Genomic DNA, 27,209 nt, shown 5'->3' with positions numbered 1-27,209 from the left:
TCCGAAACACACAAGCAAGTCTACATCAGAATGGTTGAAGAACAAGAAATTTAAAGTTTTGGAATGGCCTAGTCAAAGTCCAGACCTAAACCCCATTGAGATGTTGTGGCAGGACCTGAAACGAGCAGTTCATGCTTGAAAACCCACAAATGTCAGTGAGTTGAAGCAGTTCTGCATGGAGGAGTGGGCCAAAATTCCTCCACGGCACTGTGAGAGACTAATCAATAACTACAGGAAGCGTTTGGTTGCAGTTATTGCTGCTAATAATGTGATATCTTGTAATAATTCTAAGTCGGCCTGGATAAGGTTGTCTGCTAAGAAATGTTAATGTAATGCTAAAGGTGGCGTAACCAGTTATTGAGTCTAAGGGGGCGATTACTTTTTCACACGGGGGAATTGGGTGTTGCATAACTTTCTTTAATAAATAAATGAAATATGTATCACATTTTTGTGTTATTTGTTCACTCAGGGTCACTTTTATCTAATATTAAGTTTTGTTTGAAAATCAGACGGGGCAAATACTTTTTCACGGCACTCTATGTTAAATAGACTGTTTTCTTTAAACATCTAGTTGAATTAAAAGATTACAAAACTTTGTGACAAAAAATATAAAATAAAAATACTTCTAACCGGTACTTTTTTTATTAATTAAGTCCATTCAATAAAATGATATAAAAGGGAATTAATTAGTTCATTATGTTACACAAAACTGTATAGTCCTTTTTATTTGTATTTGTGTGTATATAATATAGCTGTCCTCTTTGTGTTAAGATTTGATCTTATTAACATTAAAACAATAAACCCCTGAGGATTTGCATATTTAGTATCAAAATAATTAACACCCTATTATTTTGAACAGTTATTAATATTGGGTAAACAGACACATCAAGACTCACTCAGTTTAGGTACTTTTTTGGCATCAATTATAGTTGTCAGGAAATGACAAATCATTTTAATAGAAATCTCACTTCTAGTTTTGTCAAATCTCACTCATTTGCATCTCTGAGAAAGGACGGACAATTATATTATAAGTGGTAGATGTTTAAATATTACACCCTTAGTACTTATTACAATACTTTCAGTTGTTTGTAAAATATATTCACAATGCAGGTATATGCTGCTGATATACTGAATATAGTTTTTCTCTTTATTTGGGGATGGTAACATTTTTATTTGGGAATGAATATCCTCAGGCACACAGGTATAGGATCTATTTAAAGCTATATTTTATTCATTATACAAGCAATGTCAGTCATGATGACCAGCATTTTCATTGGACTGACCATTAATATTCTTGGCCCGTCAATTTTGTTTCCCCCTGAGCTATAACAACAGTTTAAAGATGTAAACTATAAACTCTTATTGCAGGAAGTACAAGCAGCTTTTAAGGTGAAGACGCTTACGTCTCTACATGGTAAACTGATTGTAAGACAAGTCACTGTACATAAGTATCGCAGGAAGCAGTACTATAACTTGTATGCATTGTTACGTGCTACCCACAAGGTGTCATTGTAGATTACTGGCAGTGGTATGAAGATTAATGTACATACAGTTTCTGTTTTAAAGAGACTTTTCTCATTCTAAACCATCTGTATCATCTTGCAATGCATTGATCATGGATATAGCCAGTCCTTACTAATCCATCTCACTGCTTGCTGTTGGTTATGCCTATACTGAAGAGTACTGAACCTGTATTCAGGAAAATAGGAGTCAACCATTTTGTCAGTTATTATGCATGTGCATTTTTTAAAAAGGCACCTATTACTGTCAAAGGAATGCTAACTATGGTTTTCAAATCCATTTCTTGCCACCTATTAGCACTGGCAATATTAGCAATGGTTCCCCCTTTCTTCTGTTGTAGATCTTTTGGTTCTTTGCTTGTATTTTATACTTCAGTTTGGAAAAGGCAGATATTTCAAAAACCCACTCCAATGATGTTCAATTTGGCCATGTGAGCTACAGCAAAGGACCACAATGCAGCTGTTTATCTACTGTGATGTAGGGCCTTCAACAATACAATACATCCAACAGTTTTTAAAACCAGATACATAGGTTAAATCACATAGAGTAACAACAACAACAACAAATGCTGTCCCTTTTGGTACCACTGTCAGTGGTGAAAATCATTACAAAAAATACTTAACAACCTTACTCAATCTTTCCCCTTTTGAAAATGATGCAGTTTATGTCACAAAACAAAACAAAACAGACAACAACAAAAAACGATCAAACCTTCATTTCTTCTCTTGCATATCAAACGGACTGTACCGAATGCAGATGAAGATTGAGAAAGGTGAAGTCTTGAACCTAAAGATTCATTGATGGATTCAAGATCTGAGCAGGAACCTAGTGGTTTAAAGGTTAGCAAACCAAACTTAACCACAGAGGATTATCTAGACCAATCTTTAAAGACATTGGAAGAACATGATTATTTAAAATGGCAAGCCTTTCATTTGTCAATGTGCTATGTCACTGAATTGTATATGGCCATATACAATAATGCAGCCTTGCTTAATCACTGTTTCTTCTCATTGATTACATTGGAATTAATTTGAAAAACTAACTGAGTACTTTCAAATTATCCAATTGATAGCTGTAATAATTATTCGAAATTTGAGATTACAGAATATGGCAGAATCATTTGGAATTGTTTGCTATATCCAGATTATAAATTCCTTGGTTAAAGATCTGGAATTCTCAAAAAGATTTTACCCGATTAGGAAAACAATGCAAATATATGCATTTAATTGTTCTCACAAACTATATTGGAATGTGTATGTTAAATACTTTCATATAATAACTCGGTTCTCCTTACAGGTAGGAGGGGAATAAAGTAACGTTGTGTAAAGACAAACTCATCATTAGCGGAATTTAGGACCTATTGGCAAAGCAGGGTGGGAGGAGGAGTCAGGCTTTATTGACATGCGTTTGCAGAGCAGAAGACTACAGAGATAGACCAAACTACAGCCAAAACGGCGATGTCACTGTGATTGTTACAAATACCGTATACAACTTCACCGTCAGTTTTGACATACAACGCAACGAGTCGTTAACAACAAACAATGACTTTTCATACCTGATCTCCGTTTTATTCCCTTTTCTGCAGAGCTGATAATGCTTAAAATGAAGCTGCCCATGAAATCGCCGGTGGAAGGAGGAGACAAAACGGCCGAGGGCGAGCTTGAAGAAAACTCTGAATGCAATCTCCATATTCCCGGTTCTAGTTTCCAGACGTCAACTGACTCCAGCAACAGGTTTACAGATTCTCCGAGCGGACTGCGGTACTCTCTTAATAAAGAGGCGGTGTACGAGTGGTTCGGCTTGTACCTAAGCCCGGCCAAGCGGATCGAGTTTATGTGTGGACTGCTTCATATGTGTCAGCCGCTTGAGTTACGTTTTCTGGGCTCTTGTCTTGAGGATCTTGCACGAAAAGATTTTCACATCCTCAGAGACTCTGAGATAAAAGCAAATGGCCCGAACGATCTGAGCTTGTTGACTGATGTCAGTGACCCTGTGATCCGGTCCAAACTTCTCGTGTGTATGTCCCTCTTGGGGTCTGAGAACAGCGAGTGCGCTGGGATACTATTCCGTATCCTGAGCCATGTGGATTCCTTTTTCAACTTCAACAGCTACGGCTTACCTGTCACTTCTTATACAGACCCACAACATCATCACCACCATCATCGGTGTGGTGATGGAGAGGAGCCCGTGGGATCGTTGCATGGTTGCAGGCCGCCAATGGAGGCAGAGGCCGGTGCCCAGCAGCAATTGAAGCTGCTTTTCACCATGGCCTCCTTGCACCCAGCTTTTCCTTTTCACCAGAGAGAGAGTCTGAGAATGCACTTGGACAAGATTGAGGGGTCTTTCGAAGAAGGGAGACAACATTATCATCACAATATTACTAGGGTAATTTTACGCGGTAATACGCAGTAATATTTTGACCTATATTTCATATTTCTGTATTTTCCTCACTTTATTTCTTAAAATGACACACTCCTAAGCAATGTACAGATATGAGTGTACAAGCTCAGCCGTATTTCCAGGAATCAGAAAAAAAAAGATAATATAATAATAACCTGTAAACTTGACCTCTTTTGACAAGTAGGCGTTTTCAGAATTCAGTATTCCATTTGTATGTGCAACTGGGTGAGTAATTTTGTTTTAAACAATGCATCTTAAATTAAAGTAAACGTGTCTTAATTTTTTTATATTTTGTTTACAAAAATAGAAACATTTCGTTTGTAGTGCGTCTTTACGTTTTAATAGATAGGCCTGAGATTATACACAAAACGTAGTGGGGAGAACCAACTAATTGATATAAAAATGCATGAATACAATAATAAAATGAAATTATATAACATTTAATGTTTGTTTGTTTGTTTTTGCGTGTCTTTCCATACATTTATAATAATCAGTTTGTGAATCTTCCGCCGAGTTTAACGATAAGAATGGTAACAGTATTTAGTTCTCATTGCAGAAATATTATTGGCTAGAAGATGTCGTGATTCATTTTCATAACTGATAGTTATAAAATAAAACCCAGTTATAAATTGTAGGCTTGTTTTTTTTAGTTAAACCTTTTACGAAATGTTACTCGGACAACATCCATTTATTTTAAAAGAAAAACGTGTTTTAAAATTTTAATTAGCACGGATTTCGTAAGAAGTTATACACAGGTTTTTGTTGGGGATGATTATAAGGAGACTTTTCCACTAGGTGTCGGGTCGTTGAGCTGTCGATTTGATTGACAGTTAAGGCAGCCACGGTGTCTGAGGTAGGGTGGGATCGTTGAATGTGTGCATTGGGTATTGACGTGTAGTACCCAAAGGCTGCCAGGGCTTTTTTGACAATAGTGAGGTGGGTACAATGTGTCTGAAAAGCTAACTCTATAGGAAAGAGCAGACGACATATTTAAGATTTACAGGGCAGAAACTGAAAACAAAAAACGACAGGATAATTTTTTTTTTTTTTTTTTTTTTTGTAGCAGCAAGCAACCCAGCCCTAGAATAACTTCGTTCCCCTAATAGTGCAAGACAAATACCACATCCTAGATGTGTATCAGCTATTACATTATTGTGTTAATGTATGGTATTTTGGCTGAATTGTTTGTTAGCCAGATTCCTGGGTTTGTATTAAATAATAAACGCATTGCCAGACAGACCGACTCATCTGCAGTTGCAGTTGCAGTTTCTATAATTTTGAAATAGCCTTTTTAGAAATTAAAAGTAAACATAAATGAATCGGTTTTCTTATTAAATTAATCAAATGTGTTCAGCAGTCAATGCAGAGATGTTGATATAAGGCAATGAACTGTAAATTATGAAAATATTCTACATTGAAAAACTGACATATATGGAAAATACTGTCAATCTTTTTTTTTTTTTTTTTTAATTGCTTTTACTCTTACTGTACTGGGCAAAACACACCCACTTACACACACATTGCTTTAACAAGACGAGACATAAATGCAGTCTTGGTAATCTGGGAGCTTTCTGGAAGCTCCAAAAGGCGTTTTCTTGTCAGGTAGCCAGAGCACTTCAGAAAAGAGCGACTTGTTTGTGTGAAATGCATCAGGCAGTTCACAGGTGTCTTGGCTGCAGCAAGGCAACGTCACAAAAAGGTGTGACAAGCATGCAAAAAAAACCTATGTATAGATACAACAGCTCTAGGGATGTATTCACCTTCTGTTTGAAAGGAGGCAGTAGTGTTTCTGTATCTTGGTGAAAGGAATACTGAAGAGGCAAAGGGCATTTTGATTTAATTGGGTCGAATAGTCAGTATCTGTGCATGACTGTATTACAGTGGACTCTTACCGGTCTGGATAATAATTCCACAAAGCATTATGTATTGCTTGGTACAAATAAATTATACTGTTCATAATTTGGCACTCTTGTTTCAAAGTGTAAACGCTTCAGTTTTGTTTTGCCATTTATTAAATGTTTAAACTAAAGTCATACATCAGCCTCTATAAATATTTTAATTTGCTTTGTAGTTACTCCAGCGGTATTGTATGTGCTTGTACTGTACACATTTTTTTTCTCAGCATCTCAAGTAGTTTGTATTGTTTTTCTAGTCTTTTCTGATAAATAGCCTAAATAATACCTTTCATTTCTGTGTCCAGTAAACCACATTTCTGGATGAGTGATCTTAACAATTTTACACATTGGTTACCCAAATAGTCCATGCAGTAGGCTTGTGTGTTTGGAATCCTATACATTGTAGATGGCTAAAACCCTTCCACTGTAGTGCTGCTAAGTACCTGCCCTATAAATGAAGATATTAAGTATTCTGTAGTGTAAGAATTCTGTACACAGCAAATCTACACTTGTGGTTAGCGTCATCCTCAATATGCAAGCTATTGTGTGAACTGTTGAGCTAGCATATCCCTGTGACCATGCTGTAACTACTGTGTAATACTGACATTGTAGTATACCCAACCCTTGTTATGTCGCCCCTCACTATACTGCGGATTCGGATATATCACGGTCCTGGAGTTGGCTCCCTATTTTTACTGATCTAAGACCTTGTGGACTAGCTATAATTAGTGCAATGTCTAACTAAGCTGTTGATTCATGCGTTAACTGACCACTTATAATACCCCATTCACACTTGCGATTTAAGGTGGGCTGCCTCAGATGATAAACAGATGTCCTCATGGGACGTATTTTTTAATATTTTATATACCTGCTGTAACGTGTTAGACAAAAAGTTGGTTCCATAATCAGTCAAAATCTCCTTGGGGATCCCTACTCTAGCCATAATCTGCACTAACTATGTGGCTATTGCAGTGGCACTAGTGGACCTCAATGGAACTGCCTCCAGGTATTGCGTTGCATAATCTACCAACACTAATATATGCGTATACCTGGTGTCAGAAGGTAGCAAAGGGCCCGCTATGTCCATTGTTCAAAAGGAGTGGAAATAATCGGCAGTGAAACCAAAGGGGCAGGGCACACTCAATCCGGCGCTACTCGCTGGCAGTCTGGGCATGTGGCTACATATTTCGACACATCAGTATGAAGACCTACCCAATAGAATTGAGCCAATATCTGCTCCCTTGTCTTGTCAGCTCCGAGGTGCCCCGCAAAAGGGATATCATGCGCCAGCCTCATGACCTCGGTCTGACAAGACGGGGGAACCAATAATTGTGTTACAGGCTGTCCTGTGCCTGCGGCTAGATTTACCCTATACAGTAATTGCCTCTTGATACTGAAGTGTGGATATACTAGCACCCCAGCGCCATCAACATCCTTACCTTCAATAGACCGGACCTGCCCCCAAGCGTGCACTAGTGACGGGTCATTATGTTGGCCCCATACTATGTTCGCGCTTGAGTACCACATGTCCGGTATATTGAGAGGGGCTGGAGTAGTATCTGCCCTAGATGGCCCAGTAACCTCACCCTCTCAGTCACACTGCGTTCCGACTTCCTTTGACTGGCGTTTGTTACCCTCCGAGCACTCTCTCACCAGACCCCAGCCTTGTCTCAGTGATGCTCCCTCCCATTTTGCGGTCCTTCTCTCTTTATTCATTTTTCTAGGACGGAAAATAGGAGAAAACATTTCAGCTTTACGTGTGCGGCTGAGACTGCCATTATTTGCATTAATTCTTTGAATTCTGGCCAGTCTTGGCCCAGAATAACTGGGTGTGGCAACCTTTCTGCCACCCCTACTACCAGGTGACAATTTATCAGTCCTACCGATAAATATATTTTTAGGGTGGGGTATGCCGCCGTGTCTCCATGGATACAGGACCTTAAACCGCAAATGTGAATGGGGTTGCAGACCTAAATATGCGGCGGCCCTGGGCCAGAACAGCAGTGTGAACAGGGTCTTAGTTTCATGCCTGTTTTAGAATGAGACAGTCATTCTTTTCCTTGTACCTTTAGGTTGATTGTGAGGTTAAATCCAATATGGCAGTCAAGTTGTCCACTTTAATGACAGATTTTGTCAGTTTTTAAACAATGTTTTTCTGTATGTGGATAAATGGTAAACTGTACTTATTAGTAGTAGTAGTTGTAGCAAAACTGAGTGGTTTATGTTTGACAAAAAGCAACAGAACAGCAATACAGACAAACATAAACGTGGTTAACTAACACCTATGACATATTTTGCATTGCTTTGTTTAATTAGCAGTTCAGAGAGCTGACATTTAGTGTTCTCCATGTCACTCTCTTGAGGGTAAAGACAAGGTTGCCATGGCAGTGTCTCTGGCAACTGCTGGAATACTCCCATCTTTTAGGTGGGGACTCTCTTTGTTAGTAGATTTAACCAAGAAAAGAACACGATTACAAAACCATGTAGACGCCTGCATTCCGCCTACATTAATTCTAATATTTTGGTGTCTTTTGAATACTGTTTTCACACTAGGCCTCAATACACTAGTAGGAGTGGACTCTACTGTTTACCTTTATACCAAAGAATACTCAGGTTAACTGACTCCAGGATTAATTAACCAACCCCCCCTCAAATCTGATTTACTAACTAAAAAACTAATCTTGAAGTAGTGTCTGAGGGCTTTTTACATGCGTTTTCCTTAGTACCTCCTGTATAAACATCTGGTATTTGTACTCACGCCAGATCAAATTAAATAGTTTATGCTGTCAAATACAAGCAATTGTAATGGCAAAATGAAGCAATTGCGCATTAATTAGTTAAGAAGTGAATACAGAATTACAACTTCTGGGAAAAAAGAGTATAACCTATGACAATTGTAGTAAAAAACACCTGCTCTTTTAATAGTATAATATTTATTTTTTTTCCACTTTATTACTTGGGTTGATTTATTTTGAACCCCTTAAAAGCTTCATAAGATAAAACAATTTTAGAGGTTGCTGGTATTTTGTCTGTACTCCTTTCTTGGTATTACTAAATTGCTGATCATTTTCCCTTATGTTTGCAGCAGTGCAACGTTCAACCAAATGATTACTTTGCTCCCAGTACTGACAACCTGTTTGAAAGAACGGCACCTGCTTGGGGAAATCAGACCGCCTCTAGGAAAGCACAGAGAGAAGGTAAGTCCTTATTTGTCTGTAACAAAAGAGTTTATTCATTATCGCAACATGGAATGGCACAGGGCCCTCACGGCCTGCTTGTGGCAGTGGAAACGGTATGGAGAGCACTGTACATTGGAAATCCTGGGTAAAGTGAAGTGTGGGCAGTTATTGTTGATAAACTGAGGTTACAAGGCCAATTTTGTAATCATAGGGCCCTTTTCACAAAGCTATAACTCTTTAGTTATTTTAATACTATTTTTATTAGGTCTGTTTTGAAAATACCAGGTTTTCTGTCTTTTTTTTTTTTTTTTACTTTCAAAAGAAACCATATTTTAAATAAATCACAAGTTTAAAGTCAGTATTTCTAGGTGTGAAAGTTTAACAAAACAGACTTCAAGCTTGTATATTCAATTTTAACGTGAAAATTATTTTAAGCATCTCTCACAAATTGTAAACTAAATATCACCATCTCACATGGCTGCGCAATGTTTCTTGGATTTTTATAGTTTTCGGCATCTTTACAGCTTGTTCAGTAGTAACCACGCACTGGATACTGAAGTAAACTGCCGCTACGTTTCAGCATGAATGTGACACTGACAGTGTGCCACGTTCAACCTTGACCTCTGTACACCAGAAGCAGTTTTATTGAACAAGTATGTTTACGTAAATGTAAAGCAAAATTGCCGGTGTTGATGATTATATATGATAAGTGCATTGATTTGGTTATCAAACAAACAAAGCCTTGCATGTTTTTTGCCCCGCCCCAAGTGTAAAACTAAGAATTCTCTGATAGCATTGAACATCTGTGTTTTTCTGTGTTATTCCAGGTGATCAGGTGGGTACGGATAACAGAGGTTATTGTTCAAATGATGATACAAGCATGAACATTTGAATGTGTGTTCTCATTGGGCCAGTCCACAAAAAAAAAAAAAAAAAATCATTAGCCGCCTAAAAATCCAAGATGCCTGTCATTTTTCAAGATGGCTGCCGATTTTCTCCGGAAATGTCAATGATAGACTTAACCAATAGATCTTAGTGTCTATTTATACACTGAAACTAATTGCGCTATAAAATAAATGCTTCCAGTGTCCCTTTGACATCTTATCAGGATGTGTTTATGTCAATGAGCCCCATCAGCCCGACATCAGACGAAAGGCAGATAAATTCACCAGGCATATTAAATCGACCACCTCCTACTATTGTTTTCTGTTCTACACTACTGTGGATCTGTACAGCACATGAGGGTCATTGGATTACCTAGCTACTCCTGGCATGTACTGTACAGCTACATACTACAGTCTGTCTTACAGCCACATTTTGTCAGTTCCTGCCATGTTTCACCTTGTTTGGTCCATCCACAGTCATCAGGACTTTGGATGTCTGGCTGACAGACTGCTGCCTACCCTTATATGTTTCCTGCCTGATGGGCAGCATGCTTTGCTTGTTGGATGAGTTGGTAGAATCAAATCATATGACCTGCTTCCAGGCGAAGAGGTCCAGCCTTGCATCATTAGCATTTGTAGCTGTATTGGACATGTCATACATTATGACCACAAACTTTTCCAAGATCTGTAGATCATCATCAGCCAATAGTGGACACTGATTAAGTTTTGTGAAGGTGAAGCTACCTCATCACACAAGCTGGGGCAAAGACAGACTGGGTGCTGATGTAGGATTTGGTTTGTTTTTCATGAAGTAAGCTGGTTGAATATTGGTAAATGATTTGGGAATCGGTGGAACTTGAGTGGTTCTCACACCTCGTGAATACAGTTATGCTGCTATGGTACCTGAGTTTTGTGCACACACACCTGTTCGGTAAGGGTTCCACTGTGACTACTGTGGCTTTGTTTGGGGTCAGGAAGTAACAAACATGAGCAGCCATGTTTTATGGGAATATTTTGTTTACAATTTTCGTGCTAAAATTGCATATACAAGCCTAAATAAATTATTCAAAACAACTGGAATGGTAAACAAAACAAAGGTGAGCTATGTTTTGTTAAGTTTCCACACCTATAAATATTCACATTAAGCTTTGTGAATCTGGCCTATAAACTTGTGAAGAGGGCTTGTACTGTATATGTTAGGTAAGAAAAGGTTACAGCAAGCACCACCTTTGCTTAGAATCATATTGCTTGTTCTGAACAAGCAGGGCGGTTGTGTTTTCTTTTCCAGCAGTACACATAGAGACGATTGTGCTGAAAGGAGTGTCAAGAAGTAGGATAGACAGATGCTTGGAGTACACATTTGAGGCAAGTACTTCTATTTTGTTTGGTGAAAAATATGAATAACAAGTCGCTTTACACCCACGTTACTTAGCTATATCATTACAGAAAAGCTGTCTCCATGATACACTACCTCACAAACTGATTATTTTACACCCTGTCAGTAGAAGCTCTAATTGTCTGGTATTTCCAGTAGCTCAAGTGTTCTGTCAGTAAGTGTCGTATGCTCAGATTTGACTGTTTTTACATTATTAGCTTTTAGCTAGTGGAGGTTTGATCGAATGTGTGTTTAATCATCATGTAACTTATATGTTTACATCAAAGTCATGTAAACACAGTTTTCAGAAAATGTATCGGAATATTCCTTAGGTAAGTTTTTGGAAAACAGCACCTAGAAATTTCCGATTCAATTCCGAAAACGAACCAAATGTTTATCATGTAAACTCACTTTTCGGAAAAGTTATTCTGATAGCGTACTGCACATGTGCAAACTTTGACCTTCATTCCTGCATGTGGTTTTAGAAAACAGAAAATAATAATAATATGTAGTCAGTCTGCATGGATCCATTTGCTCCGTTGAATCGTATTTTGTCATATACTTGTACTTGCTAGAACCGAAGCCATTGTATTTTATCTTGCTCTTAATTGTATTAATACTTGTACTGTGATTCTTGAAATGTATAATGTATTTTTGTTTACGACTGTAATGTAAGTCGTCCTGGATAAGGGCGTCTGCTAATAAATAAATATTATTTATTATTATTATTATTATTATTATTATTATTATTATTATTATTATTATTATTATTAAGTCAGGGATAAAGTAATATTTGTCCGTATGTATTTAATAGCCCATACTGAAGCAGCACATATTTTCCAGCTTTTAAATTACGTGATAATTTAAAATAATGTCTGCAAAAGAAACTGGTAATATAGAACAGGATGAGCTGTTTGAAAGGCTGATTGCACATTGTGGGGAATCTGAATAGAGGTATAGGATAGTAATCTTTGAATTTAAGACCTGACACTTCGATAAAGCACTACATTGGATTGGAGTCTGTTCTATTGCAGAAAAAATGTCCGGTCTGTTCAAATCGTACTTTGGGTACTACAGTACTTTGCATGTGAAAATATCCTGTGTTTTCCGAAAACTTCAATCCATGTATACAGTTGAATTCTAATTAGACTTTCTATCGTTAATCATGTAAACACAGAAAAGTGACGTTTTAAGAAAATCAGTTTACTGATTCAGTTTTCCGAAAACACTTTGTCATGTAAACATACTGATTGATTAGTTCTGAATACTTTAAACCCGCCCCAACTACTGAATGACAGCACATTCCTACATTTCTATTGGAGACTCCACTTGCGAGATTTAAAACGAGATTACAATCAGGATGGAGGCTTGTTAGCGGGATTTAAAGTTGTATTACAGTTAAGATATGGAGGATTTAAAACAGAATTGTGACGAAATGTACAAAAATGTCTACACACAAAAACCCAGAAGAATGTGCCCGTGACCATAGGGATTTCGTTGTGGAAGACAGCAAAGGAAAGAAGGTACAACTTAAGTGTGCAAGTACTGTCAAGTTACTATGCATATTTTGACACAAAAAAAGTAACCAATTTCATACAGTATATGAAAAACGAAAGCCCCGAAAAAAACGATTTACACAAAACTCAGCACCGAAAAATACAATTAATAAAACGCGAAAAACACAAGCCCTAATTATATTCCTGACCACAGTATTGTGCAACTTCACTAAATGAGCTATAGAGGGTACTGTCTTTTCTTGTTTTGGTACCATGGTGTGCATGGGCCACTGTGGGAAGATCATGGTGACCTTTTTTCATGATACTGAGTCCTCTGTAATGTGATATACTGTAGTTGTACTTGGCAGGGGGCATATATGTTGCCAGCATGTGTAGTTTTTGTAGTTGAAGGGTAAATCAAATGTTTTTTGGGAGGAACATGCAGATGGGATGTCTGAGTGGGCGGTGGTTCATTTCGATGGAATTTCACTATTTTGTTTAAAATCCTTTCATTTTCTAGTAATTTCAATGCACAGTTGGATTCATAGCTCTTCAGTCTCATGCTGTTTTGATGCTGAAACTGATATGGTCTTAAAACCTTGGCAGCATTTCTATAACACAGAGAGATCACACATTTCTTATGAATGAAATCAGTGCCTTTTACTATTTTTAATCTTTGTTGGTAAGTGGAAGTATATACAGTATGCAAGACAGCACATCCCTACATAGACAACAGTCTGGCGCTGCTAGCCAAATATTAATTAATCCTGTTGATGCTTTCATAATCGGGCCAGTGTGAATACTGACATAAGCTGAAAACATGACCACAAATTGAGCATTAGGTGCTAATGGCATCATCAATGAGGTTAAGTGTAACTAGAAAACCAGTGTTGATCATAATCACATTTTTCACACTATCACATCCATTCAGTATAATAGGTCTGAAATGTGTAGTTTCTTTTTTTTTTTTTAAATCTACGTTTTAGCAACATGTATCCTCATTTTAAAACAGGATACCTGGAACTACACAAGGTTCATCTCTGATCGCAGGTCTTGCTCTCTGCTCTTCCATTTTCTTGGTCATTTCATCGGAGTAGTGAAATTGTCCCCACCCTTTAGGGCTGCCTTTCCATTTAGTAACCATCCAGCTTCCTACTGCCCTAATGACTGACATGCTTTGCAGCCTGCACGGTGCTTGATCCTGCAGAGGTGAATTGACCCAGGATAGGAAAGTTTAACAGATTTCCTGGACAGGAAGGCAAGCTAACTTAGAATTTGATTGGACCTACTACTATAGTACTAAATGTCTAGTTTTACATTTAAAAAATGAGACTGCACATTTAAAACCTGCATGTGCATGTTTGTTTTAGTACGTTAATAGAAAAATCACCTCTGGCAGCAAGTGAGACCGGTATGTGAGAAGGAAGCAGTGGCATTTGTAAATGTTGTCTCATTGGGAGTAGTTTACGTCAGATTTGTAGCACATACAGTACAAAATGCTTGCATCAAACACCTCAAGCTCAGAAGAGATTATAGACAAGTGTTTACGTACAGCTGCTTTATGGAAATCTCAACTACAGTAGGTTATGATTCCTGTTGTACTCTCTGAATTTGTATTATTGATATTGTTAGGGTGGACATAATGTTGTGATTCTTGATCCTGTATAGGCAGCAGACAAAGCTGGTACTGATGCCATTGGTATGAGTCAGAGATGCATCGCTCTGTGTATAAAGCAGAAGCAGGGCACAGTGCCAGGAGCTTTTCCCATCTGGTTCATCTCATATGCTGGAGAAAGACATGTGGAATAGATGTTCCACCAAATGAGGAAAAGGGCTGGTGGATTTATATGCAAGAGGCAAAAATGTGGGGTCATGTAGACTGCTAGCAAGTAAACCAGCAGTGCTGGCAGGCACATAAACAAATCTTCATTCTATAGGTACTGCTGATGGGATGCACAATAGCTGGTAAAAACTGCAGATCCAGTGTATACAGTGTGCTACTGTAAAATGGGTTCCTCACTTCTAGCTGTCAGTGACGCACCCTGTGTGATTTTGTATGTTACGTTAGGATAAATGCAATTATTAAGAACAATAAAGCCTTTTAACAGATGTATCAGCATGCAGATAAATACACATCAGGCAGGCAAATTGTACAGTGTTTTTTTTTTTTTTTTAAATTTAGTCGTTGCCAATTAGTTTTTATTATTTTCTCCCCAATTTGAAATGCCCAATTATTTTTTAGGCTCAGCTCACCGCTACCACCTCTGCGCTGACTCGGGAGGGGCGAAGACGAACACACGCTGTCCTCCGAAGCGTGTGCCGTCAGCCGCCCACTTCTTTACACTCTGCAGACTCACCGTGCAGCCGCCTCAGAGCTACAGCGTCGGAGGACAACGCAGCTCTGGGCAGCTTACAGGCAAGCCTGCAGGCGCCCGGCCAGACTACAGGGGTCGCTGGTGCGAGGTGAGCCGAGGACGCCCTGGCCGACCTAACCCTCCCTCCCCCCGGACGACGCTCGGCCAATTGAGCGCCGCCCCCTGGAGCTCCCGTCCACGGTCGGCTGTGGAATAGCCTGGACTCGAACCGGCGACGTCCAGGCTATAGAGCGCATCCTGCACTCTAGCGAGTGCTTTTACTGGATGCGCCACTCGGGAGCCCCCAAATTGTACAGTTTTAGCTGTGTGAATTAGTGTTCCGCGGTATAGTGATACCTACGGTATATCATGATACCAAAGTCCTATGATATCTAATATTGGGGTAAAATAAAAATATCGAAGTATTGTGATTTTTCGATACCGTGGTGTTGTTTTTTTTTTTTTTGTTGTTTAGCTTTTAAAACAAAACTGTGATTGTGTGCTTTAAAAACAATATAAACTTAATCATTTCCACTTAGCGTAAGAGAACAACTACCCTGCGTGTTCTGGGAAAATTAAATTACTGCAGCAGTCATGGCGAATGCCAGAGAAAGAAGCTTGGTGTGAAACTATTTGGGATTTCAGCCAGATGACAACGGCAATCTGGTTGAAGGCAGTCAGCCCAAATGTCAAGTGTTTAAAAGAAGTGAAAAACAATGGAACCAATTTATTGAAACGTCTTTTAGATCGCCACCCCGATCTCTTTGCCAAAGTTTTTTCTATTACTGTAGTTTCTTTAGTTCTTTTAGTTTAAGTAAGTGCATCCCCAGTGCGTATTACTTAATAAAAAACTTATATAAAAAAAAAAAAAAAAAAAATGCTGGGACAAATATCTGTATATTCGAACAAATATTTTTTGACAAAAATCAGATGTTCGTATTCGCTAGAATTGACAAAGATACCTTGCACTTACTTACCGTCTCACCAGAAATTGCGTGACAATTTTAAAAATGGCAAATGAAAAAGTGCTCTATGTGATATGTGAGATTAATATGGGACAGAAAAAAGGCAAGCATGTCATTCTGAAATGCCTCGCTTAAACAGTGCCCAACTTGCTGGAAATGTTGTGTAGTGATTTTTATATAGATTGTATGTATTTGTGAACAGGATGACTGTAGGGGTGATGTCGGACCAGAAATTAAAAACACATAGCAACCCCGGGCGAAACTGAGATGCTACGACGCTCAGCTTTTTATTAAATAAAAGATTTTAAACAACATTTTGTGATTGTTACCTAATCATGAGTTATTAAGGGTTATCCAAAATGTTTTTCTCTCTCTCTCTCTCTCTCTCTCACTGAGGTTTGTGGGATTGTGGGAGGGGCTTGTGAGGTGTTTTTTTTTCTTTTTCTTTTCTTTATGAAATTAATTGTTGTGAGTGCGGGAGGTCTGACTCAGCCCCGGCAATAGGGTCTCATTCAGGGGGAGCGGCAGGTCTGACTCGCCGGCATGACTGTCGCTGTGATCCCGACAGTGCTGTATCGGTGGAGGAATGTTTGCTCGCTGTGAGTGAGGTAGTTGGAGAAGATAAAATAAGATCAGCATCACGTATGAACAAACGATTTAGTTATTTTTTTTAGTGATACTCAAGATGTAGACACACTGGTTCAGGAGGAGTTTGTGATGAAAGGGAGTCTGGTGATGGTGTCCCCGTTAGCTACCCCAATAACTAAAATCACCCTGTCCAATGTCCCACCGTTTTTAGAAAAAGAACTAATTAGATACAGGAAGTTAATGTCTCCGATTCAGTTTGTACCTTTGAGATGTAAGGATCCCAAATTAAAACATGCATTGTCTTTTAGAAGGCAGGTTTTTTTGTTATTAAATAAGCCCAATGAAGAAATCGATGTAGCTTGGACCTTCAATGTAGAAGGGAGTCATTGTGTAGTTTTTGCGAGCACTGACACATTATGATGGTTTAAATGTGGAGCTCATGGGCATCAACGGAAAAACTGCCCGGTAAGAGAGAGTGAGGGAGTACAGGAAGGACAGGGTGAGACTGGTGGGGAGGCTGTCAGGGATGATCGGGGAGATCGGGGATGAGCCGCTGCAGTCAGAGATATCTGCGGGACCGAGTGAGCAGATAGAGCCTGCAGTACAGTTAACAGGACAAGAAAACAAGGACGGAGATACTGCTGACAATCAAGGTTTTATTATGGTTGAAAAAAGGAAAAGAAATAAAAAAAACGATGAAACTGTTAAAGAAAATGAGAGCATGTTGGAGCGGAGCTCTGGAGCGGTCTCCTCGGATCTTGGGCTGGCTCAACACGCCCGCTTTGAAGCGGGTGGTGGGGGGGTTGCGCCTGGGTCCGATAGGAGACAGGTCCGGGTTGGGTGGCCACAGCACTGCGGGAGTGGAATCCCATGGTGTGGGGGCTCCTGATTCGAACCCTGGGGGGAGTCACGGTAGCTCTGGGTCTCAACTTGGGGCTGTGGTGCCCCCTTGTTCGGAGGGAGAGGAGCACAGCACTGAGTCTCTACTTGGCGCTGCTGTGAATCCGTCTCTGCCCGACTCAGCAGCAGTCGAAGCAGGAGAAGAAAACCTGAAAACTGCAACAGTAGCGGTGGAGAACGACAGCAACGATGAGTATGAGGAGGGGATGGACGAGGCAGAAGAAGGAGAGGCCTCGGACTCTTCGCTTTTCTCTAACATTCCTGACAGCCAAACTGCCAAGAAAGTTGTACTCGGCAAATTAAATAGGTGAGTTTCTGGATGTGACTAAAGGTAGGAGAGGCATTGATATAAAGCAGACCTTTCCAGATTTAAAACTGTTTTTGAACTCGGCGCATATAGCTCTTAAAAAAGCTACAATAAAAGAAATAGATCAGCCAAAGCAGTATAGACTTAAAAAATGAATGCAGACGGTAAGGAAAATGTTGAACCAGAAAATTAAAACCTAATGTTTCTAATGGATACGTTTTATAAAAAATATATATCATTTACTGTTTGTTTATTCTTGGTTGTTTTAAACCTTTTAGCCCTCATGGATAGAATTAATTTTATTTATTTTAATATAAATGGTTGTAGACAAAATTTTAAGAGAGCATAATTATTTGAATTTTTAGAACAAAAGCGGGTGGGAGTGGCTTTTATTCAAGAGACGCACACAGATCTAGATAACGAGGCTGGATGGTTGTCTGAATGGAGAGGAGGTGTGTGCTGAGCCATGGATCGAATAATAGTGCAGGGGTGGCGGTGATCTTTCGACCAGACATGGAAATGAATATTTTAGAAACATTAGAGGGCGAATGATAAAAGTAAGAGCTGAGATAGGAGGCAGCATTTATGTTTTTATTAATGTTTATGCTCCCAATATAGGAATAGATAGGATTTTATTTTTTAATATTCTAAAGGAAAATCTTGTAACAAATAACGATGATATTTTGATATTAGGGGTGATTTTAACTGTCCAGTAGATTTTAATAATGATAGGAACAGTGTTGAACCTCATCCCCCGTCAGCGACAGAGTTAGCTGCAATTTTAAAATCCAATGACTTGGTTGACGTCTGGAGGTGTCTGCATCCCACCACTCGACAGTACACGTGGTCGCATTGCATCTCTCACCATATAGTCAGAGCTAGATTAGACAGGATATATATACCCAGATGTCATCTTAATACATTTATAAAGGCAACAAAAACACCAAATAGTTTATCTGATCATCACTGCTTAATAATCACAGTAATTAAAAATAAAGAAATACATAATGCACCATATTGGCATCTAAATGTTAAATTATTACAAGATGTTTGTTTCACAAAACAATTTCAAGATTTTTGGCAAAAATGGAAAGAACAGAAAAGTCAATTTAAAAATTTAAGGCAGTGGTGGGATATAGGGAAGACACAAATTAAGTTATTGTGTCAGCAGTACACCACAGATGTAAACAAGTCATTGAATGCAGTCACGAGAGAGCTGGAGAGAGAAATCCTCCAGTTTGAAACTGAGCAGAGCACAGCAGCACAGGAGACCCTGGGGGAGCGCAGAGAAGCTTTAAGCAGCCTGCTGGAGGAGAAAGTGCGGGGGGCACAAGTGAGATCCAGGTTCATAGAGTTGAGAGACATGGATGCCCCTACAAGTTTATTTTTCGGGTTGGAGAAGAAGAGAGCCAACAGTAAGCGACTGCACCGTGTCCGGTTGCTGTGCGGCAAGGAGCTGACAGGCCAGGAGGAGGTCAGCGAGGCGGCAGTGCGTTTTTATGAGGAGCGTTACGTTATTATACGTTATCAGTACGTTATTGGAGGGGCTGCCCAGACTGAGCCAGGAAGAGCAGCATAGTTTGGATATGAAACTGTATTTCCAGGAGTTAAACACTGCTGTCATGAAGCTGGCAAAAGGAAAAGCTCCAGGGATAGATGGACTGCCAGCTGAGTTCTACCAGCACTTTTGGAAAGATCTGGGACTGGACTTGTTTCTGGTGCTACAGGAAAGCCTGCAGGCAGGGGAGTTGCCACTCAGTTGCCGGAGGGCTGTAATTAGTCTGTTGCCAAAAAAAGGGGAATTTGTGTTTAATCAAAAACTGGAGACCAGTAGCGCTTTTATGCTGTGATTTAAAATGTTTTTCGAAGTGTTTGGCAATGAGATTGAAAAATTGCATGGACAAGATAATTCATCCAGATCAGACTTATTGTATACCTGGGAGAGCAATTTTTGATAACATATTTTTAATAAGGGATTTTTTATCATTAGCCGAAAATGGTGATTTTAATGTGGGTCTGGTTTCCTTAGACCAGGAAAAAGCCTTTGACCGCGTCGACCATTGCTACCTTTTTAAAAGTCTGGAAGCCTTCGGGTTTGGCCCTGGTTTTATTAAATGTATTAAGCTCGTATATAACAATGTTTTTAGTGTTTTAAAAATAAACAGTGGGTTGAGTAGACCCTTTCCAGTGTGCAGGGCTGCTCCCTGTCGGGGATGCTGTACGTCATCTCTATTGAGCCCTTGCTGGCTCGGCTGAGGAGCAGGCTGGTGGGCCGGACAGTGCCCAACTCGGCCCCTGTGGCCACAGTGAGAGTGTCAGCCTACGCTGATGATATTACTGTTTTTATCAGCAGTAATAGAGATGTTCAGGAATTGCAGCAGAGCCTTAATATTTTTCAGAGAGCGTCACCAGCAAGGATAAATTGGGCCAAAAGTGATGCATTTTTGTCAGGCAGCTGGCAGTAGTGCGGCCCTTCTTTATTGCCCAAGGTGTTGAGGTGGGGTAGGACGGGGATGAAGGTGCTGGGAGTGTACCTCGGTACAGATAATTATATGGAGCAAAATTGGGAGGGCATGATAGAGAAGGTGAAGGCTCGATTAGATCAGTGGCGAGGGCTGCTGACTCAGCTGTCTTACAGTGGGAGGGTTCTGGTGATTAATAATCTGGCTGCATCAATGTTATGGCACAGGCTGGTGTGTCTACATCCGCCGAGAAACCTAGTAGACAGCATTCAGAAGCTTTTTGTGGAGTTTTTTTGGGGAGGCAAGCACTGGCTAAGGTCGGCTGTTTTGTACCTGCCTCGTGATGAGGGCGGGCAGGGGTTGGTTAGCATCGCCGGCAGGGTGGCAGCTTTTAGAATGCAGGCTTTGCAGAGACTCCTGTACACTGGGGAGGGAGCCCGCTGGAAGAGGTTAGCCTGCCTCTTTCTCAACAAAGTGGAGGGGTTGGGATTTGGCATTCATTTGTTTTTGATTAACCACCTCGCTTTGGGCAGATCTTCTCTACCCCCTTTTTATCACAGTGTTTTAAAGGTGTGGGGAACACTAATAGTGCAGAGGGAGGAGAATATGACAGCTCAAAATCTCTTAGAAGAACCACTGTTTTTTAATTCTCATTTCAGCGCAGTGCCTTCAGTCTTTAGCACTGCAGGGCAGTTTTGTAAAAGCAGGTCTTACTAGGTTAGGACAGCTTTTGGTGCCTGGACTATCTTGCTGGCTGAGTGCAGCTGAATTGAAAGGCCTGCTGGGCTGGCGATGTGAGAGGCAGGCAGCCAAGGTGCTGAGGGAGATGAGGGGCTGTCTGTCTCCAAGGCTCAGGGAAGCTCTGGAAGATGAGGCAGCGCAGAGAGGAGAGGGACAAGACACTAAGTTCCCGGAGCTGCTGGTGTCTCCTTTAGAGGGAGAAGAGGAGCAAGGGGAGGAGGAAGAAAAAGGAAGGATTTTGCACAAAACATTTAAACTTTAAAAATCTAGAAAGTAAAGATGTGTATAAATTATGCATAAAAATAGCCCACTGCAGAGAGTTAAAGGGGGTGGTAGATTCCAGATGGAGAGGCCATCTGTCACTAGGAGAAGAGGGGAATCCAGAATGGAGGGTACTGTATAAGCTTCCTCTGGATAAGAGAGTAGGAGATCTACAGTGGAGACTAATACATGGTATACTGGCCACAGGTAGGCTCCTTCATAAAATAGATCCCAGTATTAACTCAGAATGCGCTTTTTGTACAGAGGAAGAAACTGTGTTTCATGCATACAGTGAGTGTAAGAGGCTAGACTCTCTGTTTTCAACTCCTTAGCAGAATGTTAGAGATGCTGGGAGTTGAATACACAAAGATGATGTTTATTTTTGGAGTCCCCTACAAGAGGAGGGATAGTAATGTATGTGCAATAGTTAACTTTCTTCTAGGGCAAAACTAGCCATTCTGAAGTCTCGGAAGAATAAGCTGGCAAGTTTAGGGCTGACTCGGGTGGACAGGCTGTTCAGAGTGATGGTGGTGAGCAGGCTTAAGGTGGATTTCGCCTGTTTTAAATTGGTTCATGACTTAGAAGGTTTCCAGATGAAGTGGTGTGTGGCAATCTGTTCGCTGAGTCAGGAGGGTAGCCTTAATGTTTTTATTTAATTTTTTTAGTCTTGTTTTTAGGAATTTAAAGCGCTATGTTTTTAATACTGATGTGTTGGGGAGTTTCCCTAGAGTCAGTACTGTTTTTTTTTTTTTTTTTTTTTTTTTTTTTTTTTTTTTTGATAGATTCTTTTGTTTTATAAATCTCTCTCTCTCTCTCTCTCTCTCTCTCTCTCTCTCTCTCTCTCTCTCCTCTCTCTCTCTCTCCTCTCTCTCTCTCTCTCTCTCTCTCTCTCTCTCTCTCTCTCCTCTCTCTCTCTCTCTCTCTCTCTCTCTCTCTCTCTCTCTCTCTCTCTCTCTCTCTCTCTCTCTCTCTCTCTATATATATATATATATATATATATATATATATATATATATATATATATATAAAAATAACACGGCTTGGAAAAATAACAACCTCTGATTTGGTTAAACAGCATCACATGACCGTGCGTATATATAGCGTGTAGCACGGCTTGCATACTAATGAGCTGCTTCACACTGAATAAATCACTATGCACCACTACATTCTAAATTCCATGACAAACTGCCATTTTATTTATTATTGGTTACAAAACCACAGCCAAAAATAAGTGTCATTCCACCTATTTCCTTTAATATATTTGGGGATGAGGCAGATAACTGCTGGTACAACACCAACTATCTGAGTGAAGACAGCAGTCCACCTGAAAAAAAAATACAAATAAAATAAGTGCACCAGCAACTGTCAAGAGTAGACACGTAACAGTAGATGATGAACAGCTAAATGAAACACAAGAAAAAAGAAACATTTAAAAAAAAAACTACAGCATGGGCTGTTAATATACTTAAAGACTGGTTTAAGAAAAAAAAAATATGGACCTTCATTTTAAGGAGATAAGTAAAAAAAAAAAAAAAAAAAAAAAAATTTCAACAACATAAGGGAATTTTATGCCAGTGCAAGAAGTTCAACTTGGGACCAGTATTCAGTCTCCGGTTATATAACGCTGAGCTGGACTAAATAGATATTTTAATAATATAAGTTTTATCATCTCTGCTGACAGTGAGTTTAAAACCAACAACAACGTATTCCTGTCAGTGATGAAAACTCTTAGAAAAGAGGCCAGACACCACCCCCCGAATTAATAGCCTGCATTTTAAGCATCTGCGGGAAAGTGAGGCACTGTCCCCTACACCTTGGTCAGCTTAAAGTCTGGTTTGATCTTCAACTTAATCTGGCACAACTTGGATACGAGGGTGTCTGAAAAAGAAATGGTATATATCATGGGAACCGCACGGCCCGTCGTGGTTTATACCTTACACATATATCAGGGGTGTGAAATTTTTGAAGAAAACTTGTTGTCCAAGGGATATAATGCTAGAAAAATCTACTTGCCCCCTCCCCGTCGCACAAAACACACATGTGTATAACCTGTCAAGTTTCTCTGCATTTTTTTTTTTTTTTACTGTTTTTCTACCAAATGCACCCTATTTACAGTAGGCACCATCAAATTCTGCAAAGAAAAAAAGTTTTTTCTTTTATTTATTTCTATTACGGTATATACTTATTTAACAGTGCAGCAGTGTGTAGTAGTGGTTAGGGCTCTGGACTCTTGATCGGAGGGTTGTGGGTTCAATCCCAGGTGGGGGACACTGCTGCTGTACCCTTGAGCAAAGTACTTTACCTAGATTGCTCCAGTAAAAAAACCCAACTGTATAAATGGGTAACTGTATGTAAAAATAATGTGATATCTTGTAACAATTGTAAGTCGCCCTGGATAAGGGCGTCTGCTAAGAAATTAATAATAATATCTGGTCCCATGATGGCTAACCTAGTTTCATACCCTGATGGCTTTTTTATTTATTTATTTATTTATTTATTTTTATTTTTTAGGAGGGGAACATTCTTTCCCTGCACTACTCTCACTGAAAAATAAATACATAAATGAATGACTACATAAACACTTGCCATGACATTTACTGTCTTAAAAAAATAATTATAAAATATTGTACAGATAATATCATATAAACATTTTTATCATTATAAACATATGTTATAATGTTTTAATACTTTCACAAATCTATGGATTGTGCATGTCCAATAAATAATCGCTTCAAATCTAGTAAATAAAATAAAAAATAAAAAGTGTGTGTATGTGTGTGTATATATATATATATATATATATATATATATATATATATATATATATATATATATATATATATATATATACACACTACCGGTCAAAAGTTTTAGAACACCTCCATTTTTCCAGTTTTTATTTAAATTTACGCAGTTTAATGTCTCAATGTACTCTGAAATTAAAGCATAGAACAAATAAACAATTGGAGAAATCATGGAATCGTTTTGTTTAACAAAATTTAATCTAAATTTTTGACTCATCAAAGTAGCCACCTTTTGCAGATATAACAGCCGAACACACTCGTGGCATTCTTTCTACAATGGAAATCAAATATTGTTCAGAAAGTTCTTCCCAGCACTGTTGCAGAAGTTCCCACAAATGTGTTGCACTTGTAGGTTGCTTTGCTTTCACCCTTCTGTCCAGTTCATCCCAAACCAGCTCGATGGGGTTTAAGTCTGGAGACTGTGCTGGCCATTCCATGATTTGAAGCCTACCGTCTTGTTCTTTTCTTCTAAGGTAGTTTTGATATAGCCTGGAGGTATGTTTTGGGTCATTATCTTGCTGTAGGATGAACCCATGACCAACTAGGCGTATACCAGAGGGTATTGCATGGCGCTGCAAAATGCTGTGGTAGCAGTTTTGGTTCAGGGTGCCACTCACTCTGTGCAAGTCGCCGACTCTGGATCCAGCAAAAGAGCCCCAGACCATCACGCTTCCTCCTCCATGTTTGACAGTTGGTGTCACACACCGAGGAACCATCCTTTCGCCTACTCGACGGCGTACAAAAACCCTGCGTGATGAACCGAAGATTTCAAATTTTGATTCATCGGTCCATAAGACCTTCTTCCAGTCTTCAGTAGTCCACTGGCGGTGCTACATGGCCCAGGCAAGCCTCTTTTTCTTATTTTGCCATCTTAGCAATGGCTTTCTTACTGCCACTCGACCTGTCAAACCTGCAGCTCGAAGTCTTCTCTTCACAGTTGAAACTGAGACTTGCTTACTTCGACCAGTGTTAAGCTGTGCTTGAAGCTGTTGTCCTGTGAGCCGCCTATCACGCAAGTTGTTGACTCTCAGAAACTTGTCTTCTGATTCTGTTGTGGCTTTGGGTCTGCCAGACCTCTTCCTGTCAGAGTTTCCTCCAGTTTCCAAGTGCCTTTTGATGGTGTAGGAAACTGTACTCACTGACATCTTGGCTTTCTTTGCAATTTCTCTAAAGGAAAGACCTACATTTTTAAGGGTTATAATGGTCTGCCTGTCTTCCTTTGTTAATTGCCCTTTTCTCACCATTATGAGAGCAATATACTACTTCCTGCAGTACAATACTGTCCAAATAATGCTTAAGAGGGTGTAGTAACACAGTCTGTTCCAACACTGCTTTTATACAGACAGAGGGTTAAGTAATCAACAAAAGTTGGGACACCTGTAGGAATTGTTAGCATCAACTTTCAAGGCTTAATTTACTTCCATTGCTGCAGAACAGCTGTAAGTTGTTAACCCATTATTTGTTCCCTGAAAAAGGCCTTTTTGTATAACTCTGAAATGTACTTTTTCAGTTTTTGGTAACCTAAACTTTTTTTTTTTTAACCTCTGGCAGTTTACCGCTTACCTTTGTACCATTTCAGGTTATTCACTGGACTTGAACTGCTTAAATTTCAATAAAAACTGGAAAAATGGGGGTGTTCTAAAACTTTTGACCGGTAGTGTATATTTGGATACAATTCACTAGATGTGATCCAAAAATGACAAACTCTGTTTTAGAGCAGGTGCAGTGACTTTTTATTGTGCTGATTAATAATTGACACCACGAAGATGCTGCAAAATGATCTGTCAATCTTGGGCAGGTGTTGTGACTCTTGGTCTCCCAGTTCGTGGCCTGTCATTGACAGAGTGTGTCTGGTTATACTCTCTCGCCAGGTTTGAAATTGCTGGCTGTGAGCGAGCACTCAAGACGGCGAGCCACAGTACGCTGCCCTAGTCCAGCCTCTAACATGCCGATTGCACGAAGGTGCTGCTCTCTTGACAGACGTGGCATTGTTTTTTTTCTGTGATTTTATTTATTTCTATTATTCAAACTTGAAATTCAAAAGCTGAAATCATTCCATATCCAGTGTCCAATCAACTGTCTCACTAATTAGGTGGTTAAGTACTTATGCTTCAGTCATTATTACTCAAGTGTGTCATGGTCAAGGATGAATGATAGAGTGATTAAAAAGAAACCAATAACATTTTGTCAATGTCCATCATTTATATACCTTATTTTTTACTTTGATAAAAAGTGGGAACAAATGGAATTGACATTTTTGAAAAACAGAATTTGGTATTCCCAAGAATGGAACAATTAGTAGCCCTAAAGATGGTTACAGTTGAAGGCAGTGCAGATGCCAGTGTTTTATGCAGTAATATAAAGCAATTTTATGCAGGCCACCAGTTAAGCATGCAGTCTATATCTATAATAACAACCGACAGGGCTGCATAGGAGGATGATTCAAAATCAGAGGTAGAGCCACAGTAAATGTCTTGTTTAAATTTAAAGTAAATTGTACAATTGTTGAGATACTTGTGTTGGAATATTGTTTCAAAATTGTATAATGCAACAAAAATATATTAAAAGGGTTAATGCGTTGTCGAAGGTTTCTCACTGATAATTTACCCTTTCTTGGTCAAAACGGCAAGTTTCTCAGTATCTAAAAAGCTTAGAGGGAAGGCTGGTCACATGTTTCTGGCAATTGCCAGGCAGGCTACAATTAGCTGTCTCGGCATTTCTATGATCCATTCTCTAGTTCCCGCATGCAGTATATTCACAATTGACCATTGAGATGCCAGGAACCAACGAAGTACAAGAACTTTGATAACATGTAAACTCAAGCTGTGCAGGAAAACAGGGTTGAGAGCTTAACAATTTCCATGCACTTTCTCTGGCCCTCAATACTCTGCTGTTGTGTCTAAGCTCCACTGTATCTCACAAAAATAAACCGTTCTACAGTAGCTCCCATTCTTATGACTAATGCAAGACTTGGAAAATGAAGATCCATAAAATTACAAAAATGCCAAGGATGGATTAGAATGTATTTAGGAAATCACTGAACTCGTATAATTTACTGGAACCCAAATAATAAAACA

General features: G+C 39.3%; 1 protein-coding gene across 1 annotated transcript in view; it reads left to right on the top strand.

Annotated features, from left to right (window-relative positions):
• Positions 1-2,895: 2,895 nt before the first annotated feature.
• LOC117399392 (zinc finger CCHC domain-containing protein 2-like) overlaps positions 2,896-27,209 on the top strand; it is an 83,514-nt gene continuing 59,200 nt past the window's right edge. The window contains exons 1-3 of the mRNA XM_033998506.3: positions 2,896-3,906; positions 8,902-9,013; positions 11,168-11,244. Coding sequence (XP_033854397.3) covers positions 3,115-3,906; positions 8,902-9,013; positions 11,168-11,244 — 981 coding nt within the window. The 5' untranslated portion in view covers positions 2,896-3,114. The remainder of the gene's footprint in view (positions 3,907-8,901; positions 9,014-11,167; positions 11,245-27,209) is intronic.

The sequence above is a fragment of the Acipenser ruthenus genome, chromosome 4, assembly GCF_902713425.1.
Source record: "Acipenser ruthenus chromosome 4, fAciRut3.2 maternal haplotype, whole genome shotgun sequence".
NCBI lineage: Eukaryota > Metazoa > Chordata > Actinopteri > Acipenseriformes > Acipenseridae > Acipenser > Acipenser ruthenus.
The sequence above is the reverse complement of the archived record's forward strand: the minus strand, read 5'-3'. Positions and strand labels throughout refer to the sequence as shown.